This window comes from Nanorana parkeri, unplaced genomic scaffold (genome assembly GCF_000935625.1).
Source record: "Nanorana parkeri isolate BGI_ZX_2015 unplaced genomic scaffold, ASM93562v1 scaffold134, whole genome shotgun sequence".
NCBI classification, from domain to species: Eukaryota; Metazoa; Chordata; class Amphibia; order Anura; family Dicroglossidae; genus Nanorana; species Nanorana parkeri.
Window position 1 is genome coordinate 913,252 of NW_017306402.1, and position 24,205 is coordinate 937,456.

The following is a 24,205-nucleotide window of genomic DNA, read 5'->3' on the forward strand; positions in this document are numbered from 1 at the left end:
AAAAAATGGTTAAGTTGACCGCTCTAAAATATCAAAGGGGAAAAAAGTTATTGGGACACGTTTGGAGCAAATTAGACTACTTCTGTAAATCAGGGACAGCTGGGAATAGTATGTTTTCAACAATTAAAAACAAATTATACTGTACAGGTGAGTGTACATTGCTATACAAACACTGAGTAATACAATATTAAAAAAATATATATGATAGGGGATCCCCATATAGGGTATATATATATATATATATGTATATATGTAATGTATGTAATACAATATTAACAAAACAACACAAGCATTTTACAACACTCGATCAAAATCTATAAATACATATCTCCCTTAATCATTCATCATCTGCAAAATACTATTGTTTAGATTAATTATTGGGAGGTCTTTCAATTTCTCTGGCCAGCCAGACGTCACCTGTGTAATATGCTGGCACCCTTAGGGTTAAAGTGCTTTCATCCTATAAACTGGGAGAGCTAATGGTCCTACAGGAAGGTCGCCTTGCAATCTGCTGAAAGGTTTTGATTGAAAATATTATTGAGCGACTCTGCATCACTCGGTTTCCTGTTTATTATATTTCATAGGTAGGGTAGGTGCCAAGACATTAAACTGCCAATAAACTATTAATACCGATTTCCTTCTCCACTCTTCATCACCAATGCAAATACAGGCAGCTAGGAACAGCACAGTGGGGATGCAAATCTTAATGGTGACATCAAAATTTGCATGGTTTTAGTTCTCTGCTCTTCTCCTATACGCTAAAGGTTTATACATGCAGAAAGCAGCAGCATTTATTTTTAGTTCTGCACCCTTCTTTCTGTGAAAAAATGGAAACCATATTAACTATATTAATTTACGATTTTCGGTACTACAGATGTGCATATGAAGCTTTAAACAGTAGTTCTTGTTATGTTTATATCTACAATGTTCTAAAATTTCTGTGTGTTTAGAATTTACTATTATGACAGGTGTTAGGTTATCACTTTGTGACAACAAAATAAATTTCATTGTAAGTCTTATCTGAAGACACCTCTCCCCCTTAGATGAAGATATATGTACAGTAAGAAAAGATTGGGGTTTAATGAGATGTCATAACCATTGCACAATAGGTTATCACTATTTTATTTACCTGTCTATTTATCTATCTTGCTCGTTGAAAGTGTAAAACATTCAGGTTAGGACCACGGGTTTATCCCATATGCCCAAGCTCGTTAACAGGCCAAAGCAAGCTTGTTCTATTTTTTTTCAGCAGGGTGATGGATATTTACTAAAAGTAATCTCGGTGGCTGTAGAGCCCTTTGATGACTTTTACAGGAAGCCTAAGGTGCCAACCCCCCCCCTTCACCCGCCAGAACCCCTTCTCTGCGATTACTGTGCTCTCTGGCTCGAGCCCAAGACAACAATAAATGGTGTCAGTACCTGATAGTACCTGTTACTTTCCCAATGCTATCACATAGGGGGCTTCTTAGCTTGTTCTCATTAAAGCTATGGAGTTAAGTGAAAATAAAAAAGTTTATAAAGTGTAAAAAAAATAAAATATAATAAAATAAATAAAATAAAATAACAAAAAACAGGGGGTTTTAATTAATTTTCTATCTACAAATGCAGATTTTAACACATTAAAAAAAATTATCTTGCAGCAAACTGACTAGAGCATACCAAAACAGTTTTCTAAATTTGTAATCATTATTTATGATTTATCATCGATGATGTTTTAAACATTTACATTTGTCAACAGTGGATAACATATAATGCACATCTGACATATCATATGAAAGATCTACAAGTGTCTTGAAAAATAAAATAGGGTACTATAAATTTGGTGAATAATTTTTTTCACAATAGGTTACACTATAACTGAAATAATGAAAGCATGCATGTGATAATGTTACTGTTAATTGTTAATATACTTGTAGTTGTATCATAGACACAGCCTCTCATCACTGCAAACATGAGCAGCTGTAAAATGAGGATGACTGAGGAAAGCAAAATCATTTTCAATATACTCCTTTGTAACAGTGATTGTTTTTTTGCAATGTATTCACTTTTCTTTAATATTACCCATATGAAGTACATGCATTTAATATCAATGCCAACAAATCAAAAATAAATGTTTTCTAAGCATTTAAAACAATAACGAAATAGTTGTTTTGCACATAACTTTTATGTACCTAAACTTTACGAGGTTGTTTGACCAAACTAGCAATGTTTATGCTGGCCCATAGAGTCACCAATCAACTAAAAGCAAAAAAATAAATCTTATACATGTAAATCGGCCAAGCAATTAGAATTTTTTAGAAAATGTTATAATTGGTAGTCTACTTAGGTTTCTCAGTATTGGTTTCCTTTAAAGGAGAACTATGAGGTGAGTGATTTTCACTCAGCCTCATAATCTAACCCATCTGTGACAATGAAACTGTCACAGGTCGGCTCAGTAGATCAGGAAGTGAGCGAACACATACTGGCGCTCGCTCACTTTTTGATCCTGTGCCGGCAGAGAGCCGTGACAGGGGGGGGGGACTGGATCCCCCCCCCCCGTCCGTCCGTCCGTTCCTCCAGCGCTGACTGGCGGAACGGACGGGGGAGGGGGCGGGTACAGCTGGCTCTGCCTCTAGATAGGCAGAGTCAGCTGTCACTCACGCAGCTGGGCGGATCAGACATAACTGTCGGGATCCGTTCTGGCTGCGGCGTCTCAGTATAAAGCTCGCTAAAGCTCGCGGTATACTGAGCTTTGGGTGACGGGAGGATGATAATTTGTGTCCTTCCGTTACCCTTGGGAGAACTATGGGGAAAAGCCCTAACCCCATAGTTCTCCTTTAAAGAAAGTGTACAGTGGCGTAGTGGTTCATGCTTCTGCCTTCTTCTTGCAGTACTGGGGGTCCCTGGTTTGAATACTGCCAGGTCACTCACTATCTGCAAGGAGTTTGCATGATCTCCCTGTTTTTGTGTGGATTTTTCTCTGGGTACGCCAGTTTTCTCACTCACTCCAAAGATGAATTAGTAAATCAATTGGTTCCTCTCTAATTTGGCACTTGTATGTATGCATGTGAGATTGGGACCTTAGATTGTAAGCTCCTTGAGAGCAGCAGGGACTGAAGTGAATGTTCTGTATGTAAAGCGTTGCATAAATTGTCAGCACTATATAAATACTAGGAATGAATGAAATACACTTTTACCCAGGCACGAAGAAGGAAAACTAATTGATTTGTGAAAAATCACACTGGAGGGCAGCTATAGGAGGGCAGCTATAATTCTCCTATTTTACTTCCAAACTATATTGAAGGATGGAAGAGACAATTAAAGGGAATGTTCAGTTGTTGCAAATATTTTCAGATATAGATGTACAAATATCAGTTCTTTGCACTCCTTTGGGTGTTTAAAACTAGGTTCAGACCTAGGCAATTTATCGCGCGGATTAAGTCGCGCGATATCGCGTAAAACACAGGGGTCTATTCACAAAGCTGCCGAGGGCAGCCGAGTGAATGACCGATCAGAAGTGAAGTGAGCCGAACACCGTTCGGCTATTCACTTCAGGCTGGTACGGCTGATTTCAGCCGTATATCGGCTGAAATCAGCCGTACATCGGCTTGCTTCGTGTGGCTTCGGATCAGCCGAACATGCTCAGCATGTTCGGCTGACCCGAAGTGCAGAAGGAGTTCGACTCAGCCGATCCAACATCTGGATCGGCTGAGCCGAACCTCCGGCAGGCTTCACACTGCTGTTCGGGCTATTCTGAAAGATCCCGAACAGCAGTGAGAGAATAGCCAAATGCCGCCGAGCGGCATTTGGCTCGGCTGTTCTGCTCGGTCCCTCAGAGGCACCGAGCAGAACAGAAAAAGAGTGAAAAAAGTAGAAAAAAGTTAATGGAAAACGATTGTGCAGAGCTAGCAGTGACAGCTAGCTCCGCCCAATAGTTTCCTATTGTCCGGCGGCTCTGCTGCTGTAAAAAAAAAAAAGTTAAAAAAATGTAAAAACTCTCCCTGGGGCCCCGGGAGCCCCCCGCTCCTGGCCGCCAAGGAGAGAAACACAGCTGTGTCTTTTTTTCTTCATTCTGGCACGAGCGATGTCAGAATAGAGGAAAAAAAAAATTCCCATTCAAAAGCATTGAGAGTTTACTATTGGCTATTTCAATTTGCAATAGCCAATAGTAAACTAGCATTGTTCCCGCCCTCTGCTGGTGGACCTGGTGGGGAACTGCAAAAGAGGGCGGGTACAATGCTAGTTTACTATTGGCTATTGCAATAGAAATAGCCAATAGTAATGTCCCAATGCTTTTGAATGGGACTTTTTTTTTTTTTCTCTATTCTGACATCGCTCCGTGTCAGAATAAAGAAAAAAGACACAGCGGGGTTTTTCTCCTTGGCGGCCGGGAGCAGGAGACTCCCGGGGCGCCAGGGAGAGTCAGATGTTTGGAGATCAGTGTCCCTGGTTAGCAACCAGGGACGCTGATCTCTCTGAAAGTGGCCGGAGCCAGCCGTAAGATCACGGCTGGCTCCGCCCAGCTGTCAGAAGCAGGCTGTCGGCCGGCCAATGGCCGGCCGCTCGGCCAGCTTCGTCTTTCAGCACGGCTCAGCGCTCGACTGAGCCGCTCGGCCGTGATCGGGTGTGTTCGCCGGAATACTCGGCTGGGATCGGTTAGGTTCGCCGGGTTGCTCGTCTAAGATCGGGTGTGTTCGCCGGAATGCTCGGCTGATGTCTCGGTCGTTGGGTTCGGCTAATGGTTCGGCTGCTTTCGCGGGCTGTACGGGCTTTTGTGAATAGCCCGTACAGCACCCCCTCGGTTCTCCTGAACCGAAGGGGTCCTGGTGCCGAAGCTAGCCGAAGGATCAGCCGAAGCAACGGCCAGATCCTTCGGCAGCTTTGTGAATAGACCCCACAGATTTGCATTGAAGTCAATAGAGGTTGTTCACACCTTTGCGGGTTTGTTGTGCGGACGACATTGCCTGTTACGTTAAACGGTGCAAGAGCTATTTTCGGGCAGGTGTTGCGTGATTTGGGTCCCATAGACATCTCTATACATTGAAAACCAAGCTACAACAACGCGGTTTTCAAAGCACAGTCTCACAAACGAAAACACGCAATAAACAGCTCACCAACTCAATCGCCTAGGTGTGAACCTAGGCTTAGGTAAATGTTCCCTGAGCTATATGATTCACTGTAACTACACTTTTGATGCATCGCACATGTTCGGGCCCAGCTCATAAAAATGGGATATTATCTCTGGGACCTTGATGATGATATGTCACTGGCTGGTGGGCTGGTGAGGATAAGACTGGAAGGGGGCTGCGTTCAGGGGACACCATAATATAAGTGTAATTGTACAAAAGCAGCAGTTCATTTTTTAACTTTTACATATGTATATGATAATATTATTAAGCAAATATTTCTCTGAAGGAGTATAACCTGTGTGCGTTTTCTCCCATAGAAGCAGCCATGTTCAAACCCTCAGCCACATGTGAGCCCCAGGGCAGTAACTCTGAATCTGTTTGGCTACACTAAGAATCACATGCTGTGCAGTCTACAGTACAAAGAGAAATGCTTTAATCAGCAGCTTCACACACAGTTATGTTCCTTCAGACCTATTTCCCTACAAAGCAGAACTCCAGGCAAACGTGTACCTAAACCCTGCAGTGGGGCTACCCCCACACTGCAAGGGTTAAGTGCTTGTCTAGGTTCCCCAAAAATGTTACTCAACCAATCCTCGGAGCTGGCTTGCTCTTAGACTGCTCTTAGACCGGTCTCTGGGTGCACTGTCAGCTCTCACACATACACTCCATAAGATGCACAGACATTTTTGCCCGCCTTTTGGTGGGGAGAAGTGTGTCTTAAGGAGCGAAAAATACGGTATGTGTTTTTTTTTTGCCTTCCACATTTGTATTTTTTTTTATTATAAAAACACATGCTTTTCATATTTGCTTATCGCCATAAGCTACACCCATGATAATTTTTTGGCGCAATAAGACAGAAATGGGATACTGCAGTGTTCATTTGTACCTCCTGTAAAATATGGAAAGGAATAAAAGGTCTTCCCAGTCATTGCTGGAACAGTTGTACCAAACTAGTTTTAATGAATTTAGTATGGGGTGAGAGCAATTTAATTAAACGCTGTCAAGGAGGATTGTATTAATGGCTGCACACAGGAATTTTTGCAAGCCAAGTTTACTTAGCAAATAGGAGGTAGGCTTTTGCAGACTGAAGCTATTTCACGTCATGATGTGGCCTGTAGCTTTCCCATGCCAAGGAAAACCAGTTATGGTATTAGACGTGATTTTATTTATCGTGGATTTATTAACGTTTCCAAAGACGCCGGGGAAAAGCTTCTCTTCCACTTCCAAAATGAGACTCACAGGGCGCATTCGATTTGCTCAATATCTCCAAGGGGGAGGGGGGAATAAACTTGGTTAACCTTTATCCCCAGGGAATGGTAGAAATATGAAGTTCTTTTGATTCCAAGGACGTGGTTCACAATACAAAATATTGTTTCAATTAACATTGCTAATTAATCAGTGCAAGAGAAGAGACGATGCTTTACTAGTTTAAGTAGTTTAAGTAAATAAAAACAACTCCAACCAAAGAAAGCAAGCATTTTTAAATAAATGTAGCAAAAGGTTGTCAGAAGATGAAACTAATAATGTTGGCTTCTGTAAATGGTGAGCAAACAGTGATGTCTCAATCTTATGTAATATTCCATGTTTATATTTGTTCCACATCCCTACATGTGAAACTTTCACATTTGCTTTGTTTTGCAGAAGTGTAGAACAAATATAACTGCATTACTTGATCAGCAGCGCATTTTATGTTTATATTTTGCACTAAGGGATAACCACACCCTTCAAGTAAATGTAAACCCTAACTGAATTAACTATTAATGATTGCTAAAATAATAAAAACTAAATTATTTTCAAAATAACTGTTTTCACCTCTTTTTTATTCTTTATAACATTTAGTGCTGGTGATCTCCTACAGTCTTTTTGCAGCCACTTCATGTCTACATGCATGCCTTCCAGCTACTGCAGAACATCATTGCCCTAATTGTGACAACAGGCAATGGCAGTGGCCATGCCTGCATAATTTGCTCTTAAACAGCCTCTTGTAGATTCAATCGTAGCCCATGAGACAGAGTGACAACACAGCAGAACATCTGCGCCTCTATAGCAGGAAGTACCTGAACATAGAGCTTCATAGCAAGATCGCAAGTTGTTATTTTTATAAAAGTTGCAAATTGTGAAATATAAAAAAAAAATGTTTGAAGTAATGTTGTTTTGTCTAGCCAAACTGTTTTAAAATTTTGTACAGGGCTTTTACTGCTATCCGTTGCTCTGTTAGGATGAATGGGATAATAAGCAAGTATGCCCAGTAGCACCTTAACGTATCTGAGAATTTATTTTGAAAGGCTGTGTGGATCCGAGTAGTGCCACACAGTGAAGGGTTCAGAAAAAGGGCTGAATGTATTTTGGTAGGTGGCTGTCACTCAAGGGAGTGTGGGGGATATTTAAATGACAACTTCATTAAAAGTAGGAATGTCTATTAAGGCTAATTTTTACTATACGTGGCATTAACGCAACATGTTTTTTTCCATGTTAACACAATGCAAAAGTGTCAATGGACCCAATTAGCACACGAGATTCAACTTCTTTTTAGATTCTTTTCCCCGAAGCAATAAGGGAAATTTACTAACACTGGAGAAGATTAAATATGATGCAGCTGTGCATGGCAACCAATCAGCTTTTAGCATTAATTTTAACGTTCAACTGAACAAGTTACATAGTTACATAGTATTTGAGGTTGAATAAAGACATTAGTCCATAGAAGCATAGAAGCTAAGGGGTCTATTCACAAAGCTACCGAAGGATCTAGCCGTAGCTTCGGCTGATCCTTCGGCTCATCCTTCGGGTATCTTCAGCCTGAGGACCCCTTCGGTTCAGGGCTGCTGTACGGGCTATTCACTATAGCCCGTACAGCCCCCGATGTTGGCCGAAGCCCCCAAAGGTGTATGCTTCGGCTCGACTGAGCCAAGGGGAAATCCGAAGCTGGCCGAACACCTTCTGTCATTACACTGCGGCTCTTCAGTACACTGAGAACCAGGCGGAGCTGCTGTAAAATCACAGCAGCTCCACCGGGTTCTGTGTGTAATGACAGAAGGCATCCCTGGTTACCTGGTAACCAGGGACGCCTTCTGTCATTACACTGCAGCTCATTAGTACACTGAGAACCCGGCGGAACTGCTGTAAAAATCACAGCAGCCCTGACGGGTTCTCAGCGTGTAATGACACATGGGCATCCTTGGTTACCAGGTAACCAGGGACGCCCATGTGTCATCACAACAAGAGCTTAGGGGAGCCGGCAGTGATATGAAAGCCGACTCTGCTAAGCTCTCATCTTAATGACAGAACAGCGTCTGGTGGATACTAGGTAACCACCAGACGCTGTTCTGTCATTAGGATGAGAGCTTAGCAGAGTTGGCTTTCATATCCCCGCCGGCTCCGACAAGCTCTAATTCTAATGACAGCTGGTCCCGGCCAATAGAAAACAGTTGGGCGGAGCTGGCTGTCCGCCGAATCATTTTCTATTTTTGTTTTTTCTACTTTTTTAACTGTTTTTCTATTCTGCTCGGTACCATTCATAAACAAATACATAAACATTTAATGAACTTAAACATGTATGCTATATCTAATATCTATATCTATATCTAGACATACTAATGCTGATATCGTTAATTAAAGCCTGTGTTTTACTGCAGGAAACCAGACAAGTGTGAACGGATCCTACATCAGAATTCTTTAGTTGAGTTTGATAGAGGCAAAGTGCTTCACGGTCAACAACAATTAACATCTACATGCAGTAAATTACTTCCTTTTGATCATGGTTCAATATTCGTATATACTTTGGATAAGCACACTATTTCTAATATGGTACAGAAATAAAATATTATTTTGCTACAGTTACTATCAAGTATATAATGAAAATACCACTCTTGTCTTTTTTAGGCTTTCTGCCCATTTTATCTAGATACACTAAGCTGAATATTGAACCAATATAAAAATTTGGTGCGCTCTATAATACTGTGTGACAGACTGGTGACATATGGAAAATACATTGCGTACAGAAGCTAAGAAGACCGTATACATAGCAGCAGTTAGCTGTGTGCGTGTTAGCACTTTCATCTGTCATAAACCAGAATATGCGTTACAGCAAGTTACACCTGCATGAAATCCTTAACACATAAAGACACCACATATTGGGTTTCACATTTTGCTGGCCTTTCCTGACCTGTTTGTAGTAAAACTTTCATGCAAAATCGTTCAGGAGTGTAAAGGATTTTGCATCTGCATGGTTTGTGGTGGATGATTGATGGTACAAATTAAGGCAGGTGTGCCCCTTCAAGGCACCATTTCCTGCAATGGAATAACTGACATGTCTCATACTTTGATGTAAACTGGAGTACAAACTATAACCTGCATGCGGCAGCAGTGTTCAAGAGCAATCGTACTGTATTTTACTCAAAATTAATACCCGTAGAGTTGCTGTTTGAAGCAGTTATTTTTACAAGGCATTTTAAAACATGAAATAAATAGCTCTGATTCTAGTCCTTTCAAAGTGTATTTCAACTTTTGCAACTAAATTGGGATAGCACCTACTTTACATTTCTTACATGTTCCCATTCACATTGCATAACAAAAAAAAAAGGAGAGGGCTGTGGGATGTTTATTGTTTGCTCTAATTTATCCTGTTTATATTATGCTGGCAGGTCTCATTATCAGGTGTAAACTAGATATGAACACTGTCTGTCCTAACAAAGGGTGAAAGACTTAAAGGAGAACTATGAGGTGAGTGAAAATCACTCATCCTCGTAGTTTGAACCAACGTGTGACAATGCAACCGTCACACGTCGGCTCAATAGATCGGGAAGTGAGTGAACACATACAGTCGCTTGTTCACTTCTCGATCATCTCCCTGCAGAGAGCCGTGACTGTCAGTCACGGCTCCATGCAGGGATTCCTCCCCGCTCCAATCCTCCAGAGCTGACTGGAGGAACGGATGGGGGAGGGGGTGGGCACAGTTTGCTCTGCTTCCAGATAGGCAGAGCCAGCTGTCACTCATGCAGCTGGGTGGATCTCGACAGTAATGTCGGGATACGTCCCAGCTGTGCCAGTATACCGCAAGCTGTAGCTCGCGATATACTGAGCTTTGGGTCATGGGAGGACACTAGTATATGTCCTCCTTTGACCCTTAAGAAAACTACGGGGAAAAACGCTTACCCTGTAGTTCTCTTTTAAGCATCGTATGTTAATGAGAGGAAGCTGGGTCTGTCCTTCAGTTTGTCCCTTTACTTTCAATTTCAAACTGCTCAGAGCTGCCTGCAGTCTGCACAAATGCCTTCACCAAATAAACATCTAAAAAGCAAGTAATACATTTTTTGAAATGATTTTTAAGTATGCTGTGTGAATAGGAACACATGACAAGAGTTAAAAAGTGGAACTGCACCTTAAGAAATAATACAATTACACTATTTCTATATCTAGTATTAAATTTCATTTAAAAATCTGAAAACAATCAGTGCCAAAACATTGCAACTTTGAAAAATGTATGTATGTAATAATATAAATGTTTTTAAGTCTGTAGCAGTCTTATGTTTATTTTCTATTTGTTGCAGCACACCAGCTCATCTGCAAAAAAAAAACCTTGCTGCCAAAAACCTGGGGGTCTGGAAATGTCATATCAAATCTTATTTCAATTGTTGAATGGTATTGATGATACTGTCCACCTCGTTGCCTTGTCCTGTTAGTGGAGGGCTTGTGTATGTGTCATTCTACACTATCCTATGGTTCATTTTTTTGTTATCACCTCCCTATCACTCTTTTCCAACCGCTATACTATTCCTTTCCAATCCCAAGCCCACAGCTCTCCCCAGCATGACTTGCGCAGATCCACTGCAGCTCCCTTGCACTCTACTCCTAACCATTCTCCCCAGTCTGAAGGACGCCTTTTGCTGTCAGCGGATACCTTTTCTACAGTATGATAAACTAGCCCTGGTAGATAGTATAAACATGAAGCAGAAATGGGGACGTCATGGTGCCTTGGAAAGGTGTATTGTAGTAACTTGTCTTTAGAACAGTTCAATATTTCCTGGGGAATTGCAGCAGCTCATTTACTGTCTTGACTTTTTGCCTGGACTTGTCCTTTAAATATATGGATCCTTTACAATGTATTTTGAAAACAATGTTTTCTTTGTAAGCAACATTTAGCTTACCTATATTGAATATGGGAAAGATGATTTGTGCAGGACTAAGATCAATTCCCATGTAAATGCTCTTACACTCCTAATATATTATCTTACTTTTAAAGGGTTGGCGCATTTATTGAAATCATGTGTCCGATTAGAGCTATGAATGTAGCTTTTGTACCTTTTTTATTATGGGCTCCACAGTACTGCATGTCCTTGCCAAAACAGTTTTTTTTTTATTCCTTTCCTTTTCTAGATGGAAGTAAAATTTACAATAGCTTAAAAATGGATACTACATTAAAAAAAGTATATAATTTACCCTAAAAATGGATTTGGAATAATAATAATATATATGTTATTGTTATTTTCATATAAACTGACCGTTACTTCAACTATCACTATTTGTACTACACATTTTCAAGGCACATGTGGCATAGGATTAAATGGAGCAAAATATCCATGTAAGAAACTTCGGGTACAAGCTGCAATCCTCAGGCATTTAAAGTAGTTTAATCTGTTCAACTTTAATGTGAGTGATATCAGGGTCGTACAACTAGTATACAAGTCCGCACTTAGAGAATGAGTTTCTTTCTGAGGCTTTTCGCATTGACATTTGACTCATGAAATATGCCCTTTAAAGTGCACATATGCTGAAAAATGACCCAGTCAACAATTTTTTTAATATTTACTCCAAAAATGACCACGTGCAAAAGCCACAACAGTATAGCCATGCTCAAGGTGGCATTTCCAGTGACTTTGAGTACTCAGTGAGGAAACCCCTCAATTACCACACTCTCTGCCTTAGAAACATGCTAGGAATAGAACTGTGCCATAAATTCACTGCAAGGGTTAAAGACTAATTCTAGCCACCAATAGAGCCAATGAGAAACCAATGAAAGCTGTCTAGAGCACACTTATGTTTATTTCCGGTGCAACAACCCCAAGATTCATTGGGGTTAATTTACTAAAGGAATTACTCAATAAATTGTTGCAGTATTCAATTTGCATACCCAGTCAAGTACACATACAATAAACAGGAATTTACTTTTCACATGCTTGGATAACTGATGTGAATTTTCACTCAAGTTATTAAGTGAAGATTCTCAACTTCTGTAGTAAACCAACCTCAATGTTTGCATCTTTATCATCACTAGGATAATAGGAATAATTAGGGATTCGCGAAGGTTTGGTGCGGACTAATTTCGGAGCCCGAGGCCGCACAAAACTGTCAGTGACATAAGCCCCTCGCCCAGCTGACTGGGAGGAGAAGGAGATGTGTCACTCCAAAACTGACAGTTTTGTAAAATTCAAGTAATTTGATTACTTATAACCTACCAATAGTACTACTCTATATTTATTTCATAAAGGCTTCAGAGCATACACAAATTTGAACAAAGCAATCACACAGTCCTAAACGAAACCTTACAGGCTCCCAAATTGATTGCATGAAATATAAAAAGGATATCTAAAACTAAAGTTGAGTTTTTTTTATAACAAGTTGACAGAGATGACTTTTGTGAGAGACTATATTATTTAATTAGTAAACTTCTCCATATCTTGCCTGGTTGTATATCTTGCCTGGTTGTAGGTATCACTGGATGACTGGACAAGTGAACATGTCACCTGTTTATTGACTCAACCTTAAAGCCAATTTCCACCTCTGCAGAGGTATTTCTAAAAAAACATATGCCAACAATGTACAGTGAGTAGGCATGTGCAGTTGCTGTATATGAACACAGAAACTTACATTTACATGGTCACTCACCTTACTGTATCTATGGAGAAGCGTTGTCACCATAGGAAAGGCCTACAGAAACCACCCCTTCCCTCTACTCCATGACACACAGGGGGTGGGTTCTGGTTTCTTAAAAGAGAACTATGGGGTAACCTTTTTATCCCATAGTTCTCTTTAGGGTCACGAGAGGACATATATTAACCTCCCCCCTTTACCCAAAGCTCAGTATATAGCGTGCTATTGCCTGCTATAATCTGAGAGCGCCGCAGACGGGGCAGATCCTGACAATACTGTCGAGATCCACCCAGCTGGCTGATTGACAGTGGGCTCTGCCTATCTAGAGGTAGAGCCAGATGTGCCCGCCCCCTCCTCCGTCCGCTCCTCCAGTCAGCGCTGGAGGATGAAAGAGGGGAGGGGGGAATCCCTGCAGGGAGCGGTGACTGACATTCACCGCTCTCTGCAGGGACATGATCGGGAAGTGAGTGAGCGACCCTCCCGATCTAGAGTGGACATGTGACAGTTTTAATGTCACATGTTGGCTCTAACTATGAGGATGAGTGTAAATAACTGGTAACAGTTTTCCTGATAAGAATGCAGCTCAGGCACAGAGCGCAGGAAGTTATCAGCTCACAAGATCTCTTGTAAGATCAACAGGTATTTTTTGCATTTATCGAGTAAACAGATATAAGACAGCTTTTAATGGTATATTTAACAAAAAACAAAAAGAGAAGTTCCTTGTTAGGGTTTACATACCCTTCAACCAGGCCAGGTCTGTGCTACAAAGATTACATTGCAGAAGGTCAATGCAATGTCTTGGGCGAGACTGGTATTGATGTTGTAACACTTTTTGTTAAATCAATAGTAAACTACCAACACAGACTTCAAATACTGGGCCCCCCAAAAGGTGTTTGACATAATGTGCTACTATGATCAGCATTTTATCATATTATGGACGACTTACCTTGCAGGTGGTTCCCTCCAGCTATGCAATGTCAACACTCTCCTCACTCGCTGGTGCTTCCATCTTCTTTTGGTCTTCTTCCAAGTTCGATGTCTTTAGCCTCTAGATTGGTCAGACTGGGATGATGTAACTCTTACGCTTATGCACAGGAGTAACTTCATCTCAGCACAGGACCTTGCTGAGCTTGTACACTGAGCGCAGTTCAGTGCACACAAACACTGACATACAGAGTCTCTTCTGTCATAAAAACTAACAGCCATTTTTTTATGACTGTACTTCCACTTTATTATTGTTACACCTCTACCATATAAGTATTTGATATTTAAACACATTAGCAGTAGAAGTGTATCATTTATCAGCCTGAATTGAAATGCTCTATCACCACAGAGATGCTTATTTCCTACCACCATAAATCACTTTTCCTAACTGTGTATGCCACAACCATTTATTAACTGGTTATATTTTAGTGGTGATTAATGGGGACGATGATCAGGGATACATATAACATTATCAGCCAATCATAAGGTAATGAAGCAGTTATTGGTACTTCCTAGACAGTATGCTCAGGTTATTTTCTTTATCTTTGCATATTTTATTGATTCAAGCTTCTAAGAAAATGAGTGTACTTTAAATAGAAATGGTTGCAGTCTTTTAACAAGTGAATTGTAAAGCGACAAGAGACTTTTGTTTTAATTACTGAATTTGTGATAAAATGATTGCTTGGGTAAATAAGTGAATATAATAATAACGTTGTTGTTCTTAATATTTAGTTCTGTGCATTAACTACAAAGCTCAGACACTTTGAAGAGTGCTGTTAGACATGGTACTGCTTTTACTTCTGTTGGATGTGCCATTTATGGAAAGATCTGACTGTTAGTAAACCGAAATCAAATTAGCCAGAGTGGAATAATGCACTCTGCATATATTTAGTACTATTCATGTTGCCGTTTTAGGTTTATACTTTGTAGTAGGTATGTTGATGGTGTTCTGCTGGGGCAGTCGTAGTAATAGGAAATAATTATAATAATAGTCCAATATTCACACAGTGGTTTGATTTTCATTAATTCTTCATAAACTGATTTTCATTTTTGAAAGCATGTCAAGGCACTTGGTTTCCTGGCTATCAGAGGGTTAAGTTGCCACATTCTGTTAGCGTGTGCCTCCTGCTTGTAACACAGTGTTGCTCTCTAGAGTAAGCTGGCATCTCTTACCAGCTGGCTATAGCTCCAACCACCCTCTCTGCGCTCCACGGCCACAATAAATATTTAATCCACGCTTTCAAAACTTGCTGACAGTCCCAAACGCAGCCTTGCGTTACAATGTAACATGTCACTGTGAACAGAGATGCAATTGGATGGGGATTTTGGGCAATATAACCCATAAACTACTGCTGGGTGGTGACAGTAAAGTAAATCTCTAAATGAAAGAACTAGTTCAAAGTAACTCTCCTTGACTAATACACTTGTAATATGACAGAAAAGTCTGCATTGGATCTTGTTAGGCATATAATGATTATACAAAATAAAATTAGACAGAAGGAGACTTTATAATGTCTATGAGCACAATGTATAAACTCTAAAGCATTCATTTCTGCAATGGGAAGAAAAACTGTTTAAAATGCTTTTTCACTTGTAAGAGAAGTAACAGTCAACTTCTTCCACTAAGGTCTATGAATCAACCCTTGTAGCTTGCTGCCATGGCAGTACACGCAGATCAGTAAACATCACACTGTAACTAAATGTTAAAGAATAACTCTATCCAAAAGAGATGTTTCTTTTTTGATTGCAAGGAGACAAGCACAGTTCCCCCCCTGTACCTGGAAGACTGAAAGCTGAAATGCTGCTGGCACCACCCTAAGAGTCCTACAAGATCCTATAGAGTATCCGTTAGAGTATGAAGCACATAGAAATACTGAATCTAGTGCCTTTTAGGGCTCTTGGAGGGATATCTCAAGAACTACAGAGGTGGAGGTGAATGGACAATGATGGAGCAACAGCAAAATAATGAAGCTTGCTCATGGTTAAGCTGGTCATACATGTTTTGTTTAATTCCATTAAGCCCATTCAAAACTGCTTGATATTCCCATCCAAGATGATGCCCCCAACTGTCAAGAATACTCAAACTCAAAGAATACTCAAACAGCCACTGTTCAGCCAACAATTTTCCACCTGGCTATTTTGATTTTTTTAAGTTACTCAAAGCAGATGGTGCCAGCAGGGCCACCCATAATTAGAATTTTCTTGATGTGCAGGTGTCGCCCAAAATTCTAAAAGTGTAATGGCCTGTTTTCGATTGACCTCAATACAATAAAGCCCTGACTCTCACTCTCTCTCTTCCTGCATAAATGATGCTGTGCAAAAGATTACAGGAGTTTAATATTAGGAAACATCAAGGTAATAAAGCTAGTTCAATATATAATTGATCAATGATTTTATAACTAATGCAGAAATGAATTAAATGGTGTTTGTTTTATACAACCTGGAGTTCTGTTTTGTGACATTTGCAGAGATAGCATGCTAAGCATAAATATATGTTATACCTAGGTAGGAATGTACTATATATAGGTTATTAAAGGAGGCCGATATCAAAACAGATTGAGACATTAATGCTGATTCTATGTAACATCAGTTGAATTATTGTTTTAGTACATACATATCTGGAATAAATGTTACTTTTTTATATGCTAGAGTTGAGTTGAGTTTATCTGAAGTCCCGAAACAAAGCAGCATCGAGAGCTCCTAACTCGAAGCAGATATAAAGAGTAGGTGCTAAAACGGCTGATTTTCCCTGCCAGTTCATTACCAATGCCTACATACATTTTAGAGAAAACAAATAGATTTGTACAAAAGTTTTCATGTTTTAAAAAAGTTTTCAAATGTTTTGCAACAATGTAATCTTGCTTCATGTGTGACCAATTTTCTGGAAAATTTTAAAATGACACATTAATGTGAAGAAGGAGCTGGACTAAACCCTGAGTGCTAAGGTTATTTATTCCTAGAGGCTGGTCTGACCCAGCATGTCTAACTGATCTGACATTCCCTATAGGTTGTTCTGTTAATATGTTGCTATACTTTTCTCAGTGACTTCCTAGTTACAGGACAGCTGTATATTTATAACGTTTGATAGCAGCTGTGCTAGGGAGGTGGATGTTACAGTAAGCAATAGAGAACATGTAGGTGCTGTCACATTCCGAGGATTCCGCAGTCATTAACTAATTTTAAAGCCCTGATTGGCAGCATATCACAGAAAATGGTTGTGGGTGTGTGCTGGGGCCCTGATAAGGTATCTCACTATTATCGGCACAGCCTCACAATACCTCTTTGCACGCTCACCTGATTTACTCAGCAAAACGAACAACTTTGTCTGCCATAAAATGCACTGTCTGTCTTCACTAACAGTTGCAGGCTTTATGGCAATAAACAGGTTACTTAGTTTGAAAATCCTTTCTGAAAGCTTAAAATAATATTAAACTTTTTTTATTAAAAATGAATTCATATCAAACAAATAGACATTGCTCAGCAATGATCATAAGGGAAAGTGCAGACTCCAGCAGCCATCCATCTACTAGCCTGTAGAAGGTAGGAGAGGGGAGCAGGGGAGTGGACTGCCTTGCTGTGCCTGTGTGTTTGGGGAGACACACAGAGCTCCATAGGACCCTGCAAGAGAAAGAAGCCACCCTAAAACAAGATATCAGGGCCAGTGATCCATTGAATAGCCAATTCTGCAGGAAACTAACAGGGTTATTCACAAAAGGGGGAAGAGTTTGGAGTAGGCAGGAGAAGTGAACAATCTAGGCCAACATAGCTGAACTGGAAAGTGAACTGAATTGGAGAATTGTTCCAAATCAGCTATTTGGGTCTAGATTATTTACTTCTCCTGCCTTCTCCAAACTCTTCACCCTTCTGTTAATAACCCTGTAAAACTTTTTTTTTTAAGCATATAAATCTTTATTAAGTTGATTTTGCTAGAAATCTTGTAAGCTTTCTGTGCTCTCTGCCTGTGCACAAGGAGGGGTAATGGAGACGAGGAGAGGTCTGCGTTCTTTGTAATGAATCAAAAATAAAGTAGGCAGGGCTGACACCACGTCCTTTGGAATTCAGAGCTAAAAATAGACTGTATTTTCCTCAAAGAGCAAGTTAGGCGCATACTATATTTCTGTCATGGTCACATAATGACTAATTTATCAAGAAAATAAAACATTGGGCTGTTTCCCAGACTAGCCAGTCATATGTGAGCCTTTATTTTCTAATCCGTGCTTGAGCGCTGGAATTTTATTGGTTGCTAAAGGAAATACCTTAATTGATTTCAGGCAGCTCACCATCATTTTTTAACATTAATATGTGTTTGTAATAATGGAATTGTTATACAGTTGGTGTTATTTGGGTACAAAGGAAATAGGCTTTCAAATCAGTGGGGTCATAGTAAAGGAATAAAATATTTTATATTTGTTTAAATAAAGCTCTATTTTCTAGATTTGAAAAAAAAAATTTTTGATTTTCAAATATATCAGTGGAAAAAAGAAAGATGATTTACATTCTAATCAAATACCACAGGTAAGTAGGGCGTACAGGTTTACATAATAGGTCAGTGTATAGAGCTATGAAGGAGAGTAAAGTGCAGTGACCTGGAGCACCCAGTCTCACCTCTTAGCAATTTAGAAAAGTTAGGACAGTAAAACATAATTACTAATCAGTTGCTATGGCCTACTGCACAGTTATACAGCTTCTAGTTACTGGCCGCGGGTGCTCAGGCTGATCAGGATCATCTGCTTCTCGATGTTTCCTTTTTTGTTTTAATTTAAAAAGCTTAATTGTTCATAGAAGATAACACACCTTGAATTGTAACAAAAAAAGATACATACCTGACTATGGATGAGCTCAGGTTCAGACTGAACCCGTGCCCATCCTGAGCTCATCCCTAAATGGAAACTACATGGGTCTTCTGCCCAATGATCTGCAGGTCAACACATTCCCCACCCTACAAATGACCATAAACAAAGGGGTTAGATAATTGTCCTAACGTCATTTATCTTATATGACTACATGGCCATAATGTAATTTACCTAATATGGCCAAGTAGCCATATAAGGTCAATTATATCACTCCATGCTGCCCCTTTGCATCACTGTTTTGAGAAGTCAGGAGAAGTGAACAATCTAAGGCAACATAGTTGAATTGGAAAGTGAACTGAATTGGAGATTGTTTCCGAATCAGGTATTTTGACCTAGATTGTTCACTTCTCTGGCCTTCTCCAAACTATTCTCCCTTTTGTGAATAACCCTGTTAGTGTTACATGTGGAAATTAACTGGAAACTTTATTTGATTTACATAATTGGACAAGTGTTTTACAAGACTCAATCTATGAAATCAAATAGTTCAGTAATTTTTAAACAATGCTGAAAGTGTTACTGAACTTTTGCATATAAAAAACAACAATACTGCCCTAGTCATCCCTCCAAATTTAAAGGATTTTAGCAAACGTTATTGTTTATTTGTTAATCCAAGATGTAAAAATACATATGCCAGGATTTGGGCAGTCTCATAGTCCCAAAAGATCTGCAAGTATGTGTTGTGGAAGTAAATGACTTATAGAGTTTGAATAAAATAAAAATGCCAGACAACATGAACTGCTGAAACAATATGGTGAGTAGCCCTTTGTAAGTCTTTAGTCATAGGGTATCCTAGAGTGTCTCTTCTGCAGGTGTCAGTCATCCAGTAACTGGTATTGTTGGACATTTACCATAATAATTAGAGACAGGAAAATATATTTGTACTTAATGCTAAAGTCTTCATCTATTTTAGAAAGCATCATTTCATCAGAGTTTATGTAAACCCAAAATCTATTTTTCCATTTGTTTGGCATCAAGTCTGATAGTATGCAGTATTCCAAAGCATTTTTTGTGTGAATTTGCTGCCAAGGCTTTTACCTGGAGATCCTGCTAGTAACAGAAGGTCATTTTGAAGGCTGACAACCCTGAGCAACTGCCCCACAATTAGTAGCATCATGGTCAGCCTGTTGTACAAGTTTCTTCAGTTGGCCATTGGGCTGCCTATCTAATAGACCTTATAGTTAGCCAAACAGCCAACCGAAGATGCACAAACAGCAGGCTAACGACACTGCTTCTAATGCAGCAAGAAGTGAAAGATTTCGTTTCAATTGATGTTTCACCTCTGAGACAGGACACAGGGGTGTGACAGATGAAAGGTTTTAATGATTCCATACTCATGCCAAAACTTAAAAAATAACTGATTTTGCTATATATTACACTTTAAGAAAGACCCCAAATCATGCTGGATAAGTGCCATATATTTGGGGGCTGATCTGATTTTAGTAACATAACTTGGAGAGCCGGATAAACACTTTTAAATTCTGTTACGACACCACTTATGATTCAGTAAGACTGTGCATGAGTATAGCATACCTGAAAATATGCCACGCATTAATAAATTACATTGTTTAAAGTATAATTGTTCATGTGCAAAGATATGGGGGTCCCGATAGGACTTGTTAGCCTTCTCAAGAACAGGCTGAACAAATACAGAAAGTCAGCTGTAAAGCATAGCTAAAAAAAATCCCTTATCTCTCTTTAATAACTCTAATGCAAGATATTGGTGTGTCAAGGATTCTTGTTCAGGGTTGTGTCTAATTGAAAAAAAAGAGAAAAAATCTCGTTCATCAAGAATATGACATTTCGTTTTTATGTGTTGACAAAGAAAGTTCACAACCCTGTACAAACAAATGAAAAATTACAGATCTGCACAGAATATTAGAGCACGACTATCATTCATGTGTCTACAGAAGTGCATACCATATTTTTCCACCTACTGTAACACAATCTAGATCAAACAGAAGCTTGTCTTTCGTGAAAGCCTTATTTTAAAGCACTACAGGATTACTTGGCACTGTGCAGGTTAATTGTACACATATAGTAGTACATCTCTAACCTTATTGCATGTATCCATCATGTACTTTAGCACTGACACATTTACACAAGCAATAAGGGCTTGCGCAGTGTAAGCCAGGGGCCATACGTAAACTATAACAGAGGGGTGCGAAGCAAGTCCCTAGTGGGAAGTTTATGAGATTGGAGGCAGCTAAGGCCTCAGAAGCAATTGAAAAAGATCTCCCTGAGGTGCACAGTATGAGTTATCTGTAGTTAACACTCTCATCTTGATGTGCTGCTATCTGCTATACTTAAAAACAGCGTTTTCCTTGTTCTAAATGGACAAGTCATCCAACACAGGTACTGGAAAGTTCAGAGATTAACGAGTGTGGCTATTTCTGTGCATGAACTGCATCCATTTGGCTACCCTGCATTCTAAATGATTGGAAAAAAATGAAGAAAACTCAAAAGTGGCTACATACAAAACGTAGACAGGTATTCCATTACTGATTTATAGGTTGGCCTGCTAAAAAAACATCCCTGGCGAACGGTCACTTCAGGTCATATTTGTGTAGATTACTAAAGAAATCTCTATACTGTATAATTCACTGGCAACATTTCATCCTCTTGCCAAGTATAGTGGTCCCAGTGTACAGTTTACAATTGCTGCATTTTATCTATACGTGTCTTACAGTACACTTTACAGTAACTGCATTGTATTCATATACAAAAATTTCAAGTATAGGGGTCCTAGTGTACAGTTTACAATGGCTGCATTTTATCCATAACCCCAATTAATAAGTATAGTGTTCTAGTGTACAGACTACTTTGGCTGAATTTTATCATAAGAACTTTTGCCACGTATAGGTGTCCTACAGTACAGTCTAAAATGACAGCATTTTATCAATAAGCAAAAACACCAATTAAATGGGTCCCAGTGTACAGTTTACAGTGGCTACATTTTAACCATAAGCACAAATGAGAAGTATATCGGTCCTAATGCAAAGTTTACAGTTTATGTATTTTAATATAAGCCCATGTACCAGGTATAGGTGTCCTACAGTATAGTCTATGATGACAGCATTTTATCCATAAGCATAAATACCAACTATTGGTGTCCTAGCATGCAGTTTACAGTATTTGCATTTGAACCATATGCACAAATGAGAAGTATAGGGGTCCTAGAGTACAGTTTGCAGTGGCTGCATTTTATCCATAAGCACAAATGTCAAGTCTAGGTGTGCTAGTGTGCAATCTACAGTTACCACATTTTATCCATAAGTACTAATGTCAAATATAGGGGTTTTAGTGTACAGCCTACAATGGTTGCACTATACAGTATGGCTGGTTTAGGGGATGACCAAGGCTGACTAACCTAAAAAAAAAAAGCTTTTATAGGTCAGGTATTACTCTTAGGTAAATCATGTAGAAAATGCTTGAGTTGTATTGCTACTTTGGGTCTGACTATACAGCCATTTGTATTTGAAATATGATTCCCATGATTATTACAAGCAATATTATTATTATTATTATTATAAGGGATTTCAATATCAGTTCTTTTCAAGCTGGAAAATAAAGAACTATTTTTGGACTTTTACCACATGCTCCTTATAGCAAAAAACAGTATTTCTTGGATAGGTAACATAATACGTCAAGTACAGCCAATGTCTGAATGACTGGTATGACTGGTAGTAGAAGTAGCAAGTGTTGCAGGGAAAATGGATGCTCTGTACTGTATTTGACTTTTGTTGAAGAAAGACTAGTTAGCTCCCTCCACCATGCTCAGCAAGGTTTTTTAAGGATCTCTTGGGGTAAAACTCCAGCTCCATGAAACCACCACAGGTTGCCCTGTTGCTGGCCAGTTAAATGAGGTGTCAATCCCTCACTGACAAAAATGCTGCAGATTGTCACTCACCAGTAACATTGTGAAGCCTCACTCATCCAGCCACCAATGCAGCAACCTTTACAAATTTCTTTGCCTTGAAGTTCTGTGACTGGGGAGTTGTCACGTGTGACATGGTTCAGCTATGGAAAAATTAGACTGCAGTGCATTTCACCTATATAAAATGACTTGTGAAAAAACATCAGAGGACCAACATTATCAGCCTCAGTAGGCCAGATTTGTTTTATCGTGAACACTGCTTTTGCTTTAGTAGAAATGGTCCTTTGGGTTTATAACACACCAACTTGTAATCGGCGCTAGAAAAGTGAAGGCTATTCATCTCTTACCTGTACAGGTTCAGGAGTGATTTGTATGACATGCTGAAGTCGTTCACTGTGGTGATGTCTAGATTCCTCTTCATACACGCCATCTCTCTCGTGTTGGGGGAGACTCAGGAAACGACGTATGGTGCACAGGTTCTCCCACAATGTACGGTTTTCTGGGCTTGGGTTTTCCTTCCAGCGCAGAAGTTCACAGAGCCAGCCCTGCAGCAAGCAAATGACCAGAGAGATTTACACACTTTCTTTTTTTTACAACTCCCTTATGAGGGAAACTACTCTCTGAATTGAAAAAGCTACTGCATAAAGTTCAAAGGACACCTGGGTAAATACAATTTGTTTCATGGCAGACCTCTAAGTGATTGCCCCAAATTATTCCAAAACCTTTGTTAAAACAGAACAATGCCTCCTGGACAGTAATGTTGTGGTCTACTGGACCTCACCAGCATAGTTGTTGGTGGTTATGGCTAGTATATGAAGCACCACAGAACAAATTAACTTAAGTACAAACTGAAAGACTTTGAGTAATGCCCCCTTGAAAATGTATACCAATAACGCTCTAAAGAGAACAAACATCTGGGTAAACTCTATAATTTAATGGTAGGTCTTATACAAATGTTTTATTTATGTATGGGCCAGTGTTATGGTTTAGCTGTACATACTTCCTGGATGGTTATGGACAGGTTGTTCTTCCCACACATGCCCATCTGTATTGTCTTCCATTTTCCTGACTGGATTTTAATGCATGACTTACTATAAGAAGCTTGCTTGAGTCTCACATTTGGGCAGATTCTTGTTACTGAGCCTTTGTGAGCTTACATTTATGAAATTCTCACAGAAGTGTATGCCATGTGTTTCATTTTTTTCATCTCTCCTGCTCCTGAAAATTGGGTGTTTTATGGGGATGACAATTGTGCTATAAGGGTAACAGAGGCATATAATTTATGAGCCTAACACACAATTTGTACACATTTCATTAGATCCTTAGTAAGATTATATATTTAGGTGCTTTACCTGAGTAACGTTGAAGAGTTCTATAATGGTGGAATTCCATATAAAGTGTTATTAAAAGTGTTTATGGCACGCTCAAACATAGCTTCTAGCAGTAAAGTAGAATAGCTACGTTTTATGTCCTGATCATACCCAGACTGAAGTAGATGAGTTAGGACAATTATGGCCTGA

The 24,205-nt window shown here is 39.5% G+C and overlaps 1 protein-coding gene across 4 annotated transcripts in view; it reads right to left on the reverse strand.

Annotated features, from left to right (window-relative positions):
• Window positions 1-24,205, reverse strand: part of SATB2 (SATB homeobox 2) — a 177,270-nt gene that overhangs the window by 10,166 nt on the left and 142,899 nt on the right. For all 4 annotated transcript variants that reach the window (XM_018553915.1, XM_018553914.1, XM_018553913.1 and 1 more), the window contains one exon: window positions 23,033-23,230. In XM_018553915.1, the coding sequence (XP_018409417.1) occupies window positions 23,033-23,230 (198 nt within the window). The remainder of the gene's footprint in view (window positions 1-23,032; window positions 23,231-24,205) is intronic.